Genomic DNA, 21,682 nt, shown 5'->3' with positions numbered 1-21,682 from the left:
ATATTACATTGTATTTATGATATTAATCTCTGGGGATTTAAGATGGGTCTACCTCAACAATTTTGGTGACCAACTAGTGAGCAGTCAAAACAGCAGACTCATGTACATATTGCCTGAGCTGCCTGCTTGAAAGCTGAACCCTAGTTTAAAATATCAACTGGTCAGGAATAGCCACCACAAAGTACATACAGTAATTCTGACACACTGTAATATAGAGTCATACACAGCTATCATCTTAAATAAAACGGGGACTCGTCCGGGATTTCCCATTTACTGAACACTATCTGCAATAGGGCGTTGTTGTCTGGGAAAGTACAGTTAGAAAATGGTGTACAAATCCTTTATAACCCATAGGTAGCAGTGTATATCCACATGAAAAGGGCTCACAGTGTCCATTCAGAATCATAATAAGATGTCAACATTTTGTAAAATACATACAACATGATGAGGTAATCATTGGTGAGAAAAAGAAAAATAAACACAAAATTCAAATTACAAAACAAAAATGGTGCAACAATAATAAATAAGGTAATTGATCAAGTCTTTGATATTTTGTGTATCAAAATCCTTTACAAGCTGGTAAGGATGCTGCTAATGAGGTAATCCACAGGGATGCCCTTTTTTCCTCCCTTAGTTACATAGAGGACAGTGGCACACTGTGGTCACAGGTTGTAACAGCAGTTATTCTAATCTTGGATCTTGCACAAAAAAAAAAAAAAAAATGTATTTCAATGGAAAAAGTAAAAAACAATTTAAAGAAATGGAGCTGAAATCAACATGATTAAATGTAACTTTATTATATAGAAGATTCTGATGATATTTCGTTTACAAAAGTATATGAAATTAATAAAACATTTATAAAAGTGCCTTGTACTGCACATTAACATAAACCCCCAAATTCCAATAGATACAAAAACATGTAATCTGAATTAACCCAGTGCTTATACACATAATAATAATAATAATAATAATAATAATAATAATAATAATAATAATAATAATAATAATAATAATAATAATAATAATAATAATTGCTCTATACATTTTATTTTAATGCTAGGAGGAGACACTAGATTGTTGTATTTTGTAGAATTTGTAATCGAAAAATGTTCTTAGCATTTGAAGTCACAATGAAGCCAAACAGCTTGCTTTTCACTAAAAAAGCAGCTCACTGACTACTTGGAAAAAGCCTTAAATAATCTACTGGATAATAGACTTTCCTAATTGTTATACTCTTTACCAAAACCCAAACTCCCAGAAGCATCTCCTCCAAGCTCTGTCAGTCAGTAACCAAACCGCTGCTTTCACTGTGACCTGCACTGTTTTCAGTGATGACTGCTGATCCATCATGATCGAAAGTAGAGCTTTGAATTACAAAGCCGTTGTTCAATATTTGAAAAGAATACCATTAAAAAACCAAATGCTTACTACAACGTAAGGATCTTCACATAGGAGAGTGATGGGAACAAATATTACACAAGACTTAGTGACATTGTTTTGGTAGCTCCACAGTATTTACTGTAACAGTACAGTATTGGGGCTGTTGCTTGACATATCCAAGTACCAAGCTCTGTATTAAAATAGGAGTATTTGCAGTGGGATGAGGCTACCAGTGGCTACCAATGGCCCCACAGGGCATTCCAGCTCAAGTGGATGAAATCCTGGGGGCTTCCCTGTTAGTGGTTGAAACCCATTATGTGCTGCAGTAAAGGTGTTGAATGCTTGCAGAAAAAGAGCTGCGTAAGTTACGCCCTGCATGGTGTCTGCAGGTAGTAAAAATGACCATTGTAGTTAACTTTGGCCCAATTTTTTCTCATTGTGAGGGTAGACCTAGAAGAAAAATGTTTAGTATCGCTTTAAATCAAGGACTTTCCGACAAAATTGAATTGCAGTAGTTGATGAACGTCATCAATGTAAATGGTTGAGGAACCCTACCTTGGTCCATTTGAGTTGGAGTGACCCAGTGCAATCATTTATGAACCAAAACACTGTGGTAATCCATTGCAGTACCATGGTACCAAATCAGAACCACAGAGTGCTATTAGTTTGTCATGTAAAGCCAACTGAAAGCAGTTGTAGCTTCTGAATATAGCAGGTTATGTACAACGGTAGGTCAGAAATGATCATTTATTTGTTATTTATTTCTTTCTGTATTTATCTTTACACAATGGACAGGCTGTAATGACACAGTGCTGGCATATAGACATTATTCAACCCTATTAACATTGAGCTGTAATGATAGCGTGACTAATTTAGTAAAGTCAATGATCACACTTTCTGTAATTTCACATTTTCATTTTTCTTAAAATGACATATATTTTAATAATGCCTTTGTTTTCAATAGGCTGACTCGTTTTTACTCAACCCAAGCTTCCAAAAGCATGAACGCCAAGTGAATTATCCAACCTGCTTCATATTAGGCAAAATGCAGCAATCCTTCGTAGGTTTCAAAGAGCATTGAATGGCAAGTCATGCTGGAGTTAGAGGAACAAGTCCCAGCCATGCCTGGAAGTGAAGGGGAGCGAGTGTTGCTTGTAATGCTTGTTGAGGTCAGTAGGTGAACAGCATGCCTGTTGGATCAGACAATGAAAACGGATGGGCCAAAAATTCCAAGGTGTTAAGAAGAAATGCAGGAGTCTTAAGAAATAGAGGGGAGGAAAAGCAAGCCAGCAGAGCAGACACCTGGTAAAGGAATAGCTAGGAACCCAGTCAATACTACAGCGAAACACTTTCAAACTGATTCTCTTTCCAGAACTTTTACAGCTGCTTTCACAGACCCTGATTAGCACTAATCTTGAACAAACACCACCCCTTCCTCCCTTTCTTGCCTGGTCAGTATTTCCTCTTAATAGGACACTGACGCTGTCACCTTTAGAATAAATCCTTAATGAAGTTAAAGGCTTCCCTAAAGGCACTGAATTTTAGTACATCAATGAATGAGTTTTGGATGGCATACATAGCAGCTAATGAATGGTACACTGTACAATGAAGACCCTGCCGTAAGTGTAAGTGGTATAAAACTAGTGAAAAACAACTTAGTAACAGGAAGGAGCAGTTCAGCTGTCATGTGTGGTGTCATGCTAGTTTGACACTGTTAACACAATGCCATTATTCCTCTCTGAAACTGCCTCAAGTGAGGACCAGAAGTTTCAAAATGATAAAAGTGTAAGTCAATCCGGAAGGCCAGTTGCTGGTATTAATGAAGCAGGTATTCCAGTCGTGTTGTCTTTTTAGTACAAAATCCTAAACTATTTTCATTTCAAAGTTTGCCAGTTGAATAATTTGTCCCCTCGTGCTCCAAAGCCAAGTCTTTGGCTAACAGATAGCAATTACCTGGATATGCTGGGACCTAATTGTTGTGTTGACGCATTCTTCAAAGCCACCGTTTCACTCTTAAATTAAAACAGCAGGGCAAATCTCGGTTTGATTAGTTTGACATATCTGTAAAGTGTTCTGAGACAGTCTGAGTGAGTGGATGTTGTAAATGGATTTCCATACTTGCAGAATCTGTGTGTGATTGGCTTGTGATGGAATGGAGTGGAAGCTCTTTGATCATTTTCAGTAATTGATGGAATTTAGAAATGTTACATTCTGCTAAGAGTGTGTTTGTTTTAATAGAATGGAGAGTGTAATAGGTACACCACAGGACTGCTTGGCTCAGGGTATATTGACACATGCTGTGGTATATCTAGCAGACTGCAGAGGATTGAGTTTTAGTACAAGAACAAGCCACGGGGAACAACACAACAAAAAAGCCCATATCACACTGAAACCAATATCACCAATGAACAATTAACAACATCACGGAGTGGTACACTTTTGAATGTTCGAGATCGGGCCTCAAACAGACAGCTTTGTCCCTGCTCATAGTTAATTAACCAGATGATCCACACACGTGTTATTGCATCTTTGCATACCCAGCAAAATATAGCATGCTAGCTAGGTAAGCCACAGCATGTTTGTATATACTGCAAACATAGAAAACAATGTGGACAGGCAGAGCAAAAGCAAGAAAGCACCAGGAGCAGAACTTAGAGCAGACAGAGCAGCAAGATGTTCTGGTCCATCCGTTTTGATTGGCTTTACTAACCTACAGGGCTCCTGTTGACCTCACTTTCGGCTTCGGGAACCCCCGTGCCGTACTCGCTCCCGCTGGGGGCGGAGCGCAGCTCGTGGGGCTTCCGGCCCACCGAGGGGTAGCCTCCTCTGCCAGTGCTCTCCGTACCTGCAAACAGACAGCACACAATGTGACTACAGCAGCTCTTACTTCAAGGAAGAGCTCTGGATGTACACTGCAAGAAATCCCACATTGCTATTTATTACATCCATGAGGGGCAGTGTTGCAGGGGGACAGGTTAATGGTTACACTCTGGTGTGCCAGATTAGAGATAAGACATGTTTCAGAGAGCTCTACTGAGGGCGTTTTAAAAAGTCACCAGGATGTAGCTTTACTCCGTGTGTACTTTTGAGTGAAAATAGTATCTACCAATACACAACTAAGGAATCATTTAGATATATTTTTGGTTTGGGGTAGTTTTTATTATTATTTTTAAAAGGACAGAAAAACACACACAGATCAACCATGAATGCAGACCACAACGCTTAGAGTAAAAAGGCAGACAGACAGACGGAGGGGAAAAGACTCCTTGATTCCACAAGAAAAAAAAGTAGGTTTCTCTCATCTCTAGACATTTTCTTAGCCTCAGAATCGATACACTATCTTGGTATAAGCTGAACATGACGTCCTGCAAACAGTGAATGAATCTTCCACTTTTTTTGCTTCATTGCAGTCTCAAGAAGTTTGGTAGTTTTTTCATAATTTCTGGTTCAGCCCAAAGTCAAGTTGGTTTCAAAATGAAAACAGTCATGTTCATCCAAGTAAAGCACCAACTCTTCAAGGGAGGCCAGTTGTTTAGAAATATGAAAATAAACTTTGTAAACTCAACAAATGAGGCCAAGTTGTTGCCAATGGAGACGTGCAACAGCAGGAATCATTCTTCCATGGGGCTTTTAAATTGCACATTTTAGCGCACAATCGATTAGTTGTCGATTAATCAATATAATAAACACAAATATATTAATATATTAATCAATATAATAAACACCAAATACAAACAGTCAGTACTTCAGTTACCAAAACAGTCTGGTATACAGTTTCATTTTAATGTAAAAGTTTTTAATTTACTGACTATTTCAGGGTAAACCTGGATCATTACTACAATTCCTTAACATACAGAACATAAAAGATGTAAGTTCAGATTTAAAAGATATTGTCAAATGGCGCATCTGATAAAAGGTGCCCCACATGGAGTGCAGGATGTGCCCTTAGCCTGGACGTCGCCGGTTCGAGTCCAGGCGATTCCACTGCAGACCGTGGACGGGAGTTCCCAGGGGTCGGCCGAGCACTGCCGGGGGGGGGGGGCGGGGGCTTAGGTCGGCTCACTACACACCAGTGACCCCTGTAGTCTGGCCGGGCGCCTGCGGGCTTGCCTGTAAGCTGCCCAGAGCTGCGTTGTCCTCCAACGCTGTAGCTCTGAGGTGGCTGCATGGTGGGCCTACAGTGTGGAAAGAAGCGGTCGGCTGACGGCACACGCTTTGGAGGACAGCGTGTGTTCGTCTTCGCCGCTCCCAAGTCAGCGCCGGGGTGGTAGCAGTGAGCTGAGCCTAAAAATAATTGGCTATTCCAAATTGGGAGAAAAAAAAATGATAAAAACAATTGGCGACTACTACATTTTTATAAAAAAGAAAATGAAAAGTAATAGAGCTGGTAGTCATCAATGGAGCCGCAAGAGATCTGGAGAGGTGAACACTATCATGATGGTCAGAGGCAGGTCGCTGGGTGAAGACCCTTACCGGCCTCGGACCTCTGCTGTCTCATTCCTTTCCTGCCACCTCGATAGGCACCGCCAGCCTCGTCCTCCTCCGAGCTGTATCCCCCTCGATCAGTCTCGTGGTGGCTGGCATCGCGAGATTTCACTACAACCAGGGAACAAGGTGGGTATTCACTCCTCCACCAGTGCCACTGTCAGACAGCGCCACCTTATTTGCGGACTTTGCTTTGAAATGATAGCTTCAGTTTGGACTCGACTTTAAGCTGCCCGACATGCAGGTCCAGTTTTACACTTCAATATCACCATTGGTGTCTATTTGCTTAATTCTACCTTATCTTCGGTGCAGCACACTTTAGAGGAAAAGGCATCATTTTGGCAGTACAACTATATACAAATGTAGCTCCCATCTTAAAACTTGAAAGCCACTATTCTACTGTCTGTCTGTAACATACAGGCATACAGTAGTTATCTTTGTACTTCCAACCACAATTTACAGTATGGCGATTCAGTATAATATGTCAGTAGTTCATGAGCTTAGAAGCAAACACATCACTATGGCTCCAGTTTATCAAAACGTTTTATTCCAGTAACATTTGAACATGCTTTTTTATGATAATGCTTTGTGTTTACCATACTACTGTGTACTTCACTTGGCTGCTGTATATTTCACTATGTCATGTTTTTACCATGGTTATCCAAAGTGTGGCACACTGGAGTAAAAGGTTCTGGTAAATATAGAGACCTAATAAAAATGTGAAAAATAGATGTTGATTGATCAATAGATACAAACTGATACACAGAAAGGCAGTCAGATACAGGGTAAAGGAAAGATAAATATGAGTTGGGGATGAATATGAGTTGGGGATGAATATTTGTTAGCTACTGTATGGACAGCCAGCTGAAATGCAGAGAGGTTTATGCATGGATTTCCACAGACCTGATCTCCTGCCCCCAGCTCTCCTCTCCTCTGGCTCACCTGTACAGAAACCAAACACTTCACTGGCTTCCAAAACATGCCAGGTCAGGCCGCTCCCATGCAGAAGCAACAGTGGGGACTGTTTACAAAACATTGTGCTACAGCTTTTAGTTCATGAAATCCTGTCTGATATTTATATTTATATAAAACCTTTAATCTCAATTTTTTTCCGATTGGCCAATTCAGCAGTACCGGACTGGTTGCTTTCGTTGGTGCAAAGTATCGATTGGTTGGTTTTGGTGGATAATAAAATACATTTGGACCAATTGTGTTCTTGTTTAGTATTTGCATGTCCAGTAGATGTGAACTGATCTTTCAATAGAGCAAGTCAAAATGAAAAAGCTGGCACTTGCGCACATTGATTTTCAACTTGATTCACAGGTGATGCTGTGACGTTCCAGCCGGCATCTACTGTCTGACAGAAACCAGCTAGAGTTGGAAGCTGATTGGCTGATGGTACCGAATCCAATGCCTGGTTGTATTGCTGCAGTGTCTCAGTGTATAGGTGTGTTATCAAGCTTACCTTGGGGCTGCTGCTGCTGCTCTGTGAGCTGAGGGGGAGCCTCTGCTGGTCCTGAGGAACGAGAGACAACAACAAAGATAATAATTACGGTATATACAAATATATAGAGAGAGGACTCTGTTCTAGAGTTACAAATAACCAACATGTCCTCCTCAAGTGCAATACACACAGCACTCCAAGAACATTCATGGAGTATTCGGTTTAAATTGCATGCATGTTTAACCCTAAATTAAAACAGCTGGATTCAGGGAATTACATTCCTTAAATCAAGCTCTGCACCTGCGGCACAATTTGGAACAGTGACTTGGGTTAGAATAAATGCAAGATACAGTAGAATTCAAACTGAGATCCAATAAAAACAAATATATTCTCTCAGCAGGAAAAGATCTTGGAAAAGAATATGGAAAAGGTCTTGAACTCAAACAGGTTACAGGACAGTATTAACTCAAGGACTACACCAATGAAGATTTGAGGTATTCTTCAAACACCTGTTCAGAAAGTCCTCACCTCGGCCCTGTGCCCGCGGATAGCTGCTGGCTCTCTGCTCCTGAACGGGGGGCTCAGCAGAGCCGGCTTCCCTCGGCTCTTTCTCCGCACCGATCGGCATCGGGGGGGGCAGAACCTGCTTGGGCAAGCCCTTGAAGAACCAGGCCCCAGAGCGCTTCCACACCTGAGCAAACAGTCAGTCAGTCCATCAGGTATTCATAGAGCCACAGAAGGGATGCAATCCACTGGTAACGATACTACTGCACGCATTTCATAGGGCCTGTTAGACCCCTGTTAGACTGCACTGTGTGATATGTATGACCCCTGTTAGACTGCACTGTGTGATATGTATGACCCCTGTTAGACTGCACTGTGTGATATGTATGAACCCTGTTAGACTGCACTGTGTGATATGTATGACCCCTGTTAGACTGCACTCACCTCCCTTTGTTCACTGCAGATCTTGCACAGCCAAATGGAGCCGGGTCGACTGCTGCACTGAATTCCACACTTTGTACAGGCGTGCTGCGGACAGACAATCACACTGTAGGGCTTGCATATCACTGCTGTGTGTTAATGACCAAAATAAGAGAAATTATTTCTCCTGGTGAACGAATACAAGCTGAGAAATGTATTTCCAGCAGATTTATGAGTCGTGATGCATGAATACAAATATTTTTTAAAATATATATATATATATATATATATATATAATTTAGAGATACAGTCAATTCACATTAAAACAAACTTTTCAGAATTTCCTGATACAACAAAGTTTCTACACAGTCCCGCTTATTGTAAATGACATCTTATAATACACATTGACTTCACACAAACGTCCTGTTTGTGGGAATTATTTTAGTGCTGTTTTGAGGCTGCTGATCCTACGATGCCACAGTGCTCACGCATCAATGCCATGAGGTGGCTGTATATTATTGTTGGGATACAGACAACACAGCAACGGTAACTGTAAACACTGCAGGATGTTCTGTAACATTGTAGGTGTTATACTGCCATTGAATAAAGTGTTTAATGCAATCAGCCACGACTGTCTAAGGGCTCTCGGTACCTTCTTACAGTCCTCGCAGACGACAGCGGCTGCCCCCAGCATGCCGAGCTGCTCCCCGCACAGAACGCAGCGCGAGACCCCGTCCCCCAACGCGTTCTTCTTCATGTCATCCAAACGATCCACCAGCCGTCTGGAAGCAAGTGAGCCAGGTTACACTGGGCACAGACACACACACGGCACTCTCACAGAAACCTGGCATTCAGCTTGGCCCCTCATCCAGTAAAAATGATTGATCTCCCCATATAAGCCTCTACTGACTCTCCGTTCACTGGAATTTGAGAGTTCTGTTCAGCCCACTGATTACAATACAAAGAGCTCACTCACCTACTGCTGATCATATTAGTGCTTAGGACACAACACCAGCTAAAGGACACAAAGACAGCAACACTGGCCATCACTTTTACTTCAATCAATCAATCAATCAACACCTTTATTGATCCAGATGAGTCAATTGAGAACAATTTCTCATTTACAATGACAACCTGGCAAGAGGCTCACAACACCACAGCAAACAACATCAAACATGGAGTAAAAAAAGAAAAACACATAATCAATCATGAAACATATTGAACTTCCTATTTAAAAAACATCAAGGCATGTCAATTCTAAGTTCGGGAAAGATTAGCTGAGGGTTGAGGCTTCATTTCAAAGTTCATTCCTCTTTTGAAAGCTGCTTTGAGACCCAGAGTTGCTGATGGTGCACATAGAGTATGGTAGTGCATGACTAACAAATAACACAAGAACACATCCTTCAAGTAACCTGAAAAATCATAGGCAACTGTGAAAAACATACTCGGAAAATATATAGCAGGACTCAAGACAAAACAATTAGTAAAACATTTTGGCGAGCAAGCCTCTATTAAATTTTACTGTGATTTAATGCTTTCATTGTTCCAAAAGCCACTACTGAGAACCTCCAATAAAACACAATAACAACTGTATTTCTGCATCTAACCATTCGACTGCATTAATGATTCCAAAAAAACATTTTCTTGATGGATGAAATATTGATTCATTTCGTGAACCTATTTCAGAAGTAAAAATTGTTATGTGCTTCTATTAAAATAATATTTTATGCCTGCTCTCAATCTTCCTTTATTACTGTTACTGCACTCATGAGTATTTGTCAAGTTTGATAAAGTAATCGGCATATTTGAGTGTTTGGTCACAGTCTCTGAGCAAGACTGAACAAAGGTTAATAAGGCTAGTATATAAATGACCACTAGGGGTGTGCATTGGTCATTTCTATACTGGCCTAATTATAGAAATCTTACCTTGTTCAGGCTTGCTCAAAGACTGCCCCAAAGGTGACTTGGGGCGTCACAGTTTGGGCAGCTGTTGTAGCTGATGAGAGACAGCGTGTTTGAAGTAGGGGCTCTGATGAAGAGCAGTTGGCCCCACGCTCACTGGCAGACCAGCTCACCCAATGCGCTCTTGCTCCATGGCTTCCATCTTCTCTGCCCTGGCGATCACGCTGTTGATGATCGCTTTCTCCTCATCAGTCAGCTCCTCATTCTTCCTCTGCCTCTCTGTCTGGCTGGAGTGGACTGACCATCCAGTTCCGATCCTGTCACAGACACACACACACACACACACACACACACACACACTCCACAGATTGGTTCTCAGGAGGATAAATCATCTTAATTTTCTGAATATTTCATTTCTTACCAGTTTCATATCCTATTATGTATGTTGTGTATGATTTTCCATAGTTGTTTCTGATGGACCTTTATTAGCCATGTATTGCTTCTGAAAAGACTCCTCAAGGTTAATTGTGGTGAAATGATGTACGCATATTAGCGTTACACTGTGCACTGTGCACCCTCAGGTGAAGCATTGTCCTCTGAAGCATGTGCAACACAGAATGCTTCCCCCATCTCACTTCCCCTCAGACTTAGGGAGTCTCTTCAGAAGCATGTTTGTGGGCACCTTAGTGAGCAGAGCAAATAATAATAATTCAGAGCACACATAACAGGATATTAAACAGGTAAGAAATACACAACTTGAGTGCTTAAGAGACTTGAATTACAGTTCTTTTTTTGCTGTCATTTGGCTAATAAGAGCTTTAGTACTTTAAAAGAATTTACAAGGGAATTCAACTTTGAATAAAAAAAATCTATATATCATATTTTTATTTAGCTTAGCATTTTTCATTCATAACAGATCTGCACACAATAATCACATTAAATACACCTGAAGTATTTAGGCAAGGCTGTGCATATTGGTTCTAGCTATTAATATGAAGAGCTGACAGGCTGTTAGATAAAGTGCTGAAGCACAGGTTACACAGATCTACTTTCTCCTGTTGGTACTTGTGTTGTTCTCTATTAATAAACCCATTACTTACTGCTACTATGTCTTGTTGTATTTCCTTTATAGAATAAAACCAAATTTGGAGGATATTAATATGTTGTTTATTAAGCCACATTTACTCAGACTGGACCATTTCTTTTCAGAGATGTATACAGTATATGCTTGACAGCATAGCATCACCTTTTCCTGAAAACTGCAATAGAGCTACTGTATGCACCATCTCAATCCATGAGCCCTGGTCACAGCTACTGTATGCACCATCTAAATCCATGAGCCCTGGTCAAGCTACCGTATGCACCATCTCAATCCATGAGCCCTGGTCACAACTACCGTATGCACCATCTCAATCCATGAACCCTGGTCACAGCTACTGTATGCACCACATCAATCCATGAGCCCTGGTCACAGCTACCGTATGCACCATCTCAATCCATGAGCCCTGGTCACAGCTACTGTTTGCACCACATCAATCAATGAGCCCTGGTCACAGCTACTGTATGCACCACCTCAATCAATGAGCCCTGGTCAAATTGACCTCTAAATCTTCTTTTAACTGGCTTTGAGCTTGTCAAATCATGCGACAGCCCCACCTACTAGACTCTACTTTTATATAGAGAGTGGGTGGGGATGGCAGAGTTGAAAGATCACACCGTGACATCATTTGAATGGAATGAGGAAGACTGTTCACCAAGCACTTAGGACTCTCCAGACAAGCTCAAAGTCAATAGAGTAGATTTAGAGAAAAAAAATGTATATAAAAATGAGAGAAAATATGAGAGCAACACAACCACTTAGAATGATTGCAAACATCATAAAATAGTAAGAGAAATGTAAAAACAGTCATTCTCAATTTCCTTTTCTATAGTACATCTGTTCGTTATACAGAGCATCCGAGCAGGAGGAATGAAGAGAGACAGACTCAAGAAGAGAAAGGAGCCCTTGACAGGAGATCAGTGCTAGCGAGCTGCGGCCCACTCTACTGCATTGCTCTATCAGTGAAACAGGCCCGGTGATTAAATGCACAAAACATTTTTGAAGTCTCAAGAGAGAACCAATGTCAGCAATCTGCAGAAACACTACATTAAACAATAATGAGTAAGCTGTTCGCCAAGCTTATTGGGATTCTGTGAAGCACACTCAGAAAACATCAGCGCCTTCCATTAGAGACAGGCTCACTTCACACACACACACACACATAAAAGCAAACTGAAAGACAAGCAACTCAATTTCCTGGGCTATTTTAAGAGTGTACTCCTGAGACCCAAGACAAAATACTGCAGTTTTATACCAGACCAACTTCACCAACTTGAAACAACAAAGCCTGTCTGTAGTTGTACATCTCCCTGCTTAGCAGAACAGCTTACAGGTGTCTGTACCCGGAGAAGTAGGCCACCATGACATAACAAAAAGTATACTTTCATTCAAATCTAGAAGTGATGTTTTCAGCTTTTCTATACATCTCCTCTGATTTCTTGGTTGTAGGAATTATAGGAGTAACAAACTCCCCAGCGCTGTGTCTCTTATGAGTGACATCATTACTACTCCCATCAGGAAATCATGAGCCAATCTCAGAACAACACTAGGAAATATTTATTTAAAAAAAATAAATTATTAAATACACTTTTTCCGTGAAGGTTGTTTTTCATAACCAAGAATAAGAAACAAGCACAATAAATAACATTTCATTGAAGATATGATTAACTAAATTATGTTTTTTTTTTTTTGTTCCTTAAATGAATTAAGGCTGTTTGATCCCTTAAAGTTGAACTGTAATTATATTTGTGGAATGCACCGTATAATGTTGCCTCTATTGGTTGATGGTCCAAAACAGCTCCAGTGGCAGATGTGCTTTTTAATACAATTATATTTACATTAGAAATCATGTATAAGAAATCGTGTTTTCTTGTTTTCTTAACACGTTGCCTGTAAGGTGTCTCTTATTCCAAGAAGCATCATTTCACACCGTTTGAGCAGTCAGAACAGCATGAGGTGACACTGTATACATTAGAGACACCATACACACAAGTATTAAATTAGTGGTGTTCAATGTATCAAGTAAATGTACATGGTTACACATTGACACATCCTACACTATATTCATTAGTTAAAAACACTGGCTTTACAGTGACAGCAATAAACCCCTAAAGGCATATGCATAGCTTCTTGCAAAGGAAAAGCAATACAAACAGAAAAGGTTAGAATACAGAAAGTGATAGTACTTACTGTTCCTTTTCACTGGAGAGAGGATTGAGGCAAAATAAAGGAAGGAGACAGAAAGAGGAAGATGATTAACAACACAGCAAGCAAGGTCAGCTTCGCAGCAGTTTAAACAGAACACAGGAACAGCTTTTTAAATGAGTGCAGGGACGTTCCTTCAAGCTCTAACAGTCTTTCAAATTCCATAGGACTATTCAACAGTCTTGCACTTTGAATTACAGTCAACCAATTTGCCATTCTTGAAGTGTCTTTTGTCATAGCTACTAATGGTGGTCAAATGTTAATTAAGGCTCAGCAAAATTTTTCTTCTGTCACAGAAGTTGTAATATAAAAGAAGCCCACTCAATAAAGCTGCTGTTACAACATTTGGCCACTGTGTAGCACTCTGGGCTAAGATAAATAATAAAATAATAAAAAAAAAAGAATAAGTAGGTTAGAATAATCGGTTATTCTACTAATTTTTTATTAAAATGTGTTAAATCGCCAGCAATCACAACAGTCACATTCTTGCATGCACAGATTGTTGACCTCTTGATGGTCTGCTTGATGCTGGAATTCAAAAGCCTCAAGTTACTGTAGCATGTGAAACATGCCTCCTATTGGCTGCAGCCACCTGACGCAGGACCTCACTTGTAAGCACAGCCTTGTTAAAATACAGTCTTGATGAGCTGAGCTTTTCAAAGTGTAACCATGCAGAAAGCTTGTTCGGCAAAACCCGTCCCTCCTGCCTGGGAGTGAGCCTATACCAGCACACAACTGCAGAGCGGTATTTCACTGCAGCTTCATTTAATGTGCATTGAGCCAACAATATCACTCCAGTAAATCTTGCCTAGTATGGATTACCAATTGATTTTCAATGGCATTTTTGAGGAAGTGAAGAAAGGATTTGATGAACGACTTTTGGAATCTGTTCAATACTGCACTTCCTGCCATAAATGCCGTTAACACATGGGAGTTGCTTCTGGGAGTTGTTGTAAATGGGAAAACAATTCTGTTTTTGTTTTTTTAGACTATGGTTCTTCTTGTGCTTATTTTTTTGTTTGTGTTTCTACAGAAAAATCTAAAACATTTGAAATGTTTGACATGTATTTCCTTTACAAAAACCTTGGCTCCTTTCTTTCATGTTTTCAGACTGCATGCATGTGATATCTTCAGGTTGTGGTGAACCACAAGTGTAATTTGTGGTGATCCAGAAGCATAGCAGTATCTGCAAGGAGCGATCAATATAATTTCTTCACTAATAGCTTCAACAGTGATGGAAATAAAACTCCCACTGCATAGCAGATTGATCCATTCCTAGTTTCACTAGGAGTTTAATAAGACACATCTGATCTTGTTACTTACCTGTGGCTAACCAAGGCAATGGGATGCAATAGGCTTCTTATTATCATCCCTGTTCAAATAAAATATAATTTTAAAAATCCAATTCACCTTTACCATAATGTGCGTGTGTTTCATATAAAAAAATATCAAGTTGGTTATTTACAACTATCCTCATGAACGATCTTGGAGTATTGTTGATATAACAATTATTACATATGGAAAAGAAAGTTACTTCTATTTAACATCTGAATTCAGAGGATTACTTCTCCTAGATAAAGCTCCACATCTTCTTGGCAACGCAACGTAATCTGGAACAGTGCAATTTACCTGGTCATTCTGTAATTGGATCTGAATTGATGCAAGACAGATACCGAAGTGAAAATATTTAGGTATAAAAATGAAATATTCATGCAGTTGCTCGATCTCTCAACTAGCGCTGCACAAACTGATTATTCTGATTGAGCTCTGCACAGAAATCAGGTGCTGACAATCAGGTGAGGGTCATTAGTGTTCATCAGGCTAATTTACCATTCAAAAGTGAAACCATGGTAAATTAGCCCAATCAACACCAGTGGCCTTCAACTGTGGGGAGCTCAATCCGAACCATCACTTGGTGCAGCTCTACTTTCAACACTTAAACTTGGGTAGCACTCCTTTAAAAGCCATGCTTCCAGCAGCCAGGAGAAATACTCAGTAAATCCAATCCTGTGACACATTAATATCAACAAAGATCAAATAGATGGCAATGGGAAGTTTGAGTAAGAGCTGTAACAAGTTTATCATAAGACACAGTCCTCCATCATTATAGCTGATGTTCCCCTCCTCTATCCCGTCATTTGCTGCCCTGACTATCACATTAATCAAGGCTGTCTGCACTGTTCCCCTCCCCCCACAAGTGAATGTGGATTTTAGTAGCAGTAATAACTTTCTGATGGAGCTTGGTGATGCACTCTACACTCACAGGGTCACTAATCTATGTGTTTTGTGGACAGGGTTTATTGCAACGCTGGAATCAACCTGCAGCTTGCAAAGTCAACCAGGAGGCTCACTTCTGGTGCTAGTAGTTATTATCATTATTGAAATGACATAGAAGCCACTGAGATGCAATATTTAGAGGGATTGGGGAACTGCAGCCTTGTTTTTTTTGTGAATAAGCCATTTTTGTCATTGGAATCTGTGACACCCGAGTTAACTCCTTGAGGTCAGACAGAACAGTGCCCCCTACTGCCCAATCAACACCACATTGGACCATTGAATTTTCCATAGAGGTCCCCCTTCCAAGTTCTGACCAAGACCAGCCTTGCTTAGCTTCAGAGGTGTGTCTGAAGTCTATTGGTCTTATTGCACATAAAAAGGCATAATAATGACAGATAGTCTAGGGCAGGGGTGGGCAATTCCAGTCCTGGAGGGCCGGTGTCCCTCCTGGCTTTTGTGTCAACTGTGCTCTAAATTACTTAATTAGACCAATAATTGGTAATAATTGGTCCAATTAAGTAATTTAGGGCAAAGTTGGAACAAAAGCCAGGAGGGTCACCGGCCCTCCAGGACCGGAATTGCCCACCCCTGGTCTAGGGGGACCAGATACACGAGAATTCTAACTGCTTTCGTGTTTCAGTTATATTGTGTTCACAAACCTACTAATGTCACAGTCAAAAATGGGTAATAGATCCCATGATTTATACTTTCACAAACAAAAACAGTTTGTCATTTTCTTAATTACATTGCTTCCTATGCGGGCGAGTGCATCATTGCACAGCTTTTCTCTATAAAACGTCCTGAGAAACTAAACAATCACACGTTCCATTCCGTTCTGGTGGTTTGTATTACAAGTGCACAACAGCGGTGACAGCAAAGGTAATTTGTTTATTTGAGGGTGGAGGGTTGGGCTAATCTTTTTATGGCGCTGTAATAAATGTTGCCCTATGATGAATGGGATTGCAATACGGGCGCTTGGTGAATTTGCAGCCTCCCTCTCAACACGGCTTGTATTTATGTGAAGCACTCTGCATTAGAGGAAGGCTGTTATTGCCTTCTCAGTTTTAAGATTTAGTCATATTATTAATTGCTTAAGGTCGCTTTCGGAACCTGCAGCGCACTTCAATACTGGCTTGCTGTCCATTATACACCAGACATGTGCTTTATTGTTATACAATGTTGTTTCAATCATGAAGTATTTAGTTGCATGCTTATAAGAGCCTATTTTAGATAATATTTGTAATTCTAGTTGTTAAGTGTCCCGTAAAGTGAGCTTTGTAAATCTACCACTTGTTCAATAAACTTTTTGAGATGCTGACTTCATATTTCCAGTGTAATGGAATCTTCACGGGCTAAATGCAACAGTTGACTGAACTGTTGTGTGGGGTTTGTTCGGTGATGCAAGATTTATAGGAGGTATATTTAGGATTGCATGCAACAGACAGTTGAGTTTATAGTGAAGGGAATTTGAATGAACCGATTTCTTTCTTGAAGCAGCTTATCCAACTCCTAAACCAGCAGCTAGTCTTCTGAACCAATAAGTATCCACCAGCTCTGACCAGGATACAGTACACCAGTACTAGTACATTGCTGGAAAGGCTAGAGTAGTAATATTGCCAGCCCCACTATTCCCAGACAGCTCACAAAATAGGTATTTGACCATCATTAGATATACTTCGTGATTCATTCTTCCTGGTGACTTTTTAAATCTCAGAAGTTTGATGTACCGCCAACGTCTCAGCATGGTTCTAAGAATTCAATCTAACTCACTGGTACACGGTCACCATTAATCTGCTCCCCCTGCAACACTCTGCCTCTAGTGGAAGTAAGAAATATCCATTGTTCTATGTGGAATTCCCTACTGATGTATTTCTTGCATCCACCTGGGGCTGAATGCTGAAAGGGGACAGGTTGATGGTTGAACTCGGGTGCACCAGATGTACTTGCAGGTTGGTAGCAGGATGTGATGGACCGAAAGAGAAAATCATACAAAGTGTATCTAAAAAACAAGAATACATTAGTTAAGATAACACTTTGTTACACCTGTACTCTTTCAGGTATATCAATTTTAAGGTTACAGATTTTTTTAGGCGTACGATCAATATTGTGTCTCCCTCACACACAGTATCACAATGACTAATCAGGCCTGGCTCAGTGCGCTGCTCAAGCCAGTCTCATTCAGTCCCTCTGGTTACAGTTGTGACTAATCTGCAGCTCTTACTTGGCTCGGAGGGTGAGCTGCCTGTCATTGGGACAGACCCAGCGGTCCGAACTGTTCCCAAACACCGCGTCCGTCATGACGGGATCCTGCTGACCAGCGGCGACAATGTCTGGAAGAGAAGAAGAAAACAAAAAAAAAGACTGAAATCACCATCCTTACACAGCATGAGAGCTGTTTGAGCGGACGGTTAAATATTGGCCAGTTTCCTTGTTATTGTAAACAACCCACAGAGTCCTATTTTTTTAAAACTTAAAATAGCTTTTCTTACATGTCCCTTACTTGCTCCAATACTGAGTAATCATTTTTCTCACAATCTGCCATTAAGATGGAAAGAGACACTTCTTCTCACAAAGTGGTTAGAGTATGGAACGGGCTATCTGTCAAGTTGGGTCTTAATGGATCCGTGTTTCTGACTCAACAACATTACTAAAGTTCTGAGATCAATCAGCTATTAGGAACCGGATGCACTTAGATGAGCAGTTCATTAACTTTCTTTTGTTCTTAGTTTTTTTTTATTTTTTATTTGGCTTCAAGCTTGCTTTGATCTTGTCTGGAGAATCCTATGTGCCGGGACTGAACATCATTCATCATTCTATTGAAATCATGTGACAAGGTTACCCTTTTAACTCATCAGACCCACCGAGAGAGAGAGAGAGAGAGAGAGAGAGAGAGAGAGAGAGAGAGAGAGAGAGAGAGAGAGAGAGAGAGAGAGAGAGGATAGGGGTAGTGGGGAGATTAAAGTTACATTAGCTTGCTAGGTCTCCCTATTTGCAGGATCTTTACCAATATGATCTTCAATGACTAAGGACTAATGGTTGAACAAAGACAGCTACAATGATATGAGCCTGGTAGAGTTTGCACTGTCACATGATTTGAACTGAAGAGGAAGTCTGTTCAGTCCAGGCAGTTAGGATTCTCCACACAAGATCAACGCTAAATCAAAGCCAGGTAACAGAAGATTTAGAGAATAAATGTGCTCGATATTGGATAGATGGAACCCAACTTAGAATGTCTGCAAACATCATAAAACATAAAAGGAAATGAAGAAAAAAAATCTATTCAAATGGAATTAGACCAATTGAAAATGCCCCGATGGCTATTCAGCATGCAACAGAGAGCGAAGGCCTGTACGGCAGTGAGAGTAATGCATGCTGGGTGCTGCAGTCACTGTGCTGCAGATGGGATGCATTATTCAAGACGTCAATGAGCAGGATATTCACGGGCCAACCTCAGAGGAGACCGCGGCCGCAGCAACTCTCCATTTTTTTTTAAACACGAGGCAATATATTTTGAAAAAACCTTGACAGGTTTCAGAATTGAAACAGCTACTCTGCGAAATAATTGCTGCAACATGACAAAAACCAAACCCCTTAAGTCTGTTAACACTAATCAATCCTGGTTTTAACTTACAGCCCCCACACCCCACCCTGACCCAAACTAGCTTGAGGGTACCGCTTGATAGGCAGAGCGATATGCCTCAGCGTTGAAAAGCAATTTGCAGAGCAGAACAGAGGACTTTTTCCAATCAATTCCAAAGAGGTCGGAGCCCCATTCATTTTCAATACAAATGAGTGCGGTCAGAGGATCTTGCTTTCCGCAATCCAACACAAGCCTGTTGTCAGCGTTTGGCTCTGATATTGAATATATCCCAGTTCATAGATTTAAGAATGCAGTCCGTTCCCCATTGGTATTCCAGGAGCGGTGTTTGACTGGGGACTATTTAAAGAGGGCTTCAACAAGGCAAATGGTTGATTAATGGGTTAGTTAAGGGGGAATCAATCTGTGTCCTTCTTGCCTGTTACAACAAGGGGAATCTATTAAAACAGTGAAGTATACAGATGACAGGCACCTATATTTGAAATGCAGGGGGGGGGGGGTCATAATATGTTTTATCTGTTTATCATCTCATTATGTGTATCTTTACTAATCATTTATTACAGTTTCTGCATTCATGATTTTTATGGCATGTTTACAGTATTAAAATCACCAGCATATTTTACCTTTGCAACAGTCTCTGATTAAGCCTGAGCAAGGTGGATTTTTTATAATGAGGCCAGTATAAAAATAACCACTAGGGGATTACTGGTACACACCCTTAGTGGTAATTTTAATTTTTTTAAAAAGTCACCACATTCCCCTTTTTCTGTGTGTGTGTCAAATATAAACCCTGATTAAATGTGTTTTTGAAATTAAAAATGTATCCTAATGACGGATTTTCAGTCTAGTTTTAAATCTAGAAATTAAATTAATAAAAAAAAACATGATTATAAATTTTAGGGTGGTGGAATTAAGCTCCTGCCTACACTGAAGTCATAATTGCAGTTGCATTTCATTTTATGTTTTTATGTAGCACCAACTGAACTTATGCAAGGGACTGTAAAAAATAAATGAAGAGGATAAACTTGAGTAGGTTCCACACAAATTTCCCCCGTGCTGTCAGACGCACATCGCTGTGTAATCATATTTGCTGCCAGCTACCTACACCAACTTAAATTTCTGTGAGAATCCGCAGGGCTTGTCAGATTGAGCTAATATGAGATTCACATCGCCTGCCTGCCGCCTCTCAACACAGCCTGACCATTTTGATCCATGAAGGGCCAGCTCTGAATGTGTAAATACGACTTTTCATTCTGCTGACCCCTTGCATTGGAATATTCTCTTCAACCCTAGAACAGGGTACAGCCAAACGCATCTGCACTGCCATCGCTGTAAACTCCACAAGACGACATACAAAGATACAAAGATGGTGATGGCCATTACACTTGCTTTTAAAACCTCAATCCATTTCACCATGAAGCTCTGGAAAGTCCATCAGAGGGAAGCCCTAATTTACAAGAAATGTTCCTTTTCTGAGTGATGTTTTCAGGCTGTATTGTGGCACTATTATTACCACCTGAGACTGTCCCTGCTGGATTCAAGAAGCATGCAGAGTAGGTCTGCAGAGTCTAAACACAATGGTAGAGTAAACCATATCTAAGAAGCTTTTAGTTTTGTTTTTTGGTTTACCTAAGAGAGCTAAAAATGCCCTGGACTGAATCAATTGAGTAATCAAATCTTTGTAAAACTAGTATGGTATGAACAATCTAAAACTAGGAATGTACAGTTAAATTGCTTTTGGATTAGTTTCCTGCTTAAGTTTTTTTTAGTCCTCTCTGTAGATTTTTGCATTTGTGTTGTCCCATCAAAATTGGGCCTTACATGTCATAATTCAGCAGCATTTTATTATACTTCAGGGTTGTTTAAAGTCCATCTAAACTCCAATGGGATAAGGCACAGCCAGATTTCATAAAAGCATTTTTCAGAACTAAGAAATCACATTAGATTGCATTAACCACCTATCTGTGGTTATCCTGCCAATTCCCTGTGACTGTAAAATGCTCTAAAAATACCCAGTAGTAGGCATCCATTGTATCAGGGACTGCTAAACGCAGATACTGTATTGTCATTTAAATTACCCTCGGATGACTTGCGAGTTGGTTCATGTGCTGCTGGAGCAGGGGATAAACTTCCACCCCCTTCCCAGCACCACGGGGGACAAATGTGCCATTCCACACAGACAGGGGTCCTGGCAGCAACACAGATCTTATACTCGACTGATCATTGGATCTTGTACCAACAGCCAGCAGTGCTCAAGAGCATGCTCTGATCATTTGGGTCACACTGTCTTCCTTTATTAAATGTTAACACTAGCATACTAATTAAAGAGTAAATAGTAGCTTCAAAAAAGTCACTTTTTTATTCAAAA

The 21,682-nt window shown here is 40.4% G+C and overlaps 1 protein-coding gene across 4 annotated transcripts in view; it reads right to left on the bottom strand.

The window, feature by feature from the left end:
* Positions 1-21,682, bottom strand: part of LOC117428176 (rabphilin-3A-like) — an 83,343-nt gene that overhangs the window by 12,113 nt on the left and 49,548 nt on the right. For 3 of the 4 annotated variants that reach the window (XM_058994714.1, XM_058994717.1, XM_058994716.1), the window contains exons 3-12: positions 17,938-18,046; positions 13,425-13,436; positions 10,309-10,452; positions 8,886-9,015; positions 8,258-8,341; positions 7,838-8,000; positions 7,331-7,381; positions 6,769-6,807; positions 5,854-5,976; positions 4,091-4,225 (exon numbers count right to left, since the gene is read on the bottom strand). In XM_058994714.1, the coding sequence (XP_058850697.1) occupies positions 4,091-4,225; positions 5,854-5,976; positions 6,769-6,807; positions 7,331-7,381; positions 7,838-8,000; positions 8,258-8,341; positions 8,886-9,015; positions 10,309-10,452; positions 13,425-13,436; positions 17,938-18,014 (958 nt within the window). In that variant the 5' untranslated portion in view covers positions 18,015-18,046. The remainder of the gene's footprint in view (positions 1-4,090; positions 4,226-5,853; positions 5,977-6,768; positions 6,808-7,330; positions 7,382-7,837; positions 8,001-8,257; positions 8,342-8,885; positions 9,016-10,308; positions 10,453-13,424; positions 13,437-17,937; positions 18,047-21,682) is intronic. The other variant, XM_058994715.1, reaches the window with a different exon arrangement.

This window comes from Acipenser ruthenus, chromosome 21, assembly GCF_902713425.1.
Source record: "Acipenser ruthenus chromosome 21, fAciRut3.2 maternal haplotype, whole genome shotgun sequence".
Lineage (NCBI taxonomy): Eukaryota > Metazoa > Chordata > Actinopteri > Acipenseriformes > Acipenseridae > Acipenser > Acipenser ruthenus.
The sequence above is the reverse complement of the archived record's forward strand: the minus strand, read 5'-3'. Positions and strand labels throughout refer to the sequence as shown.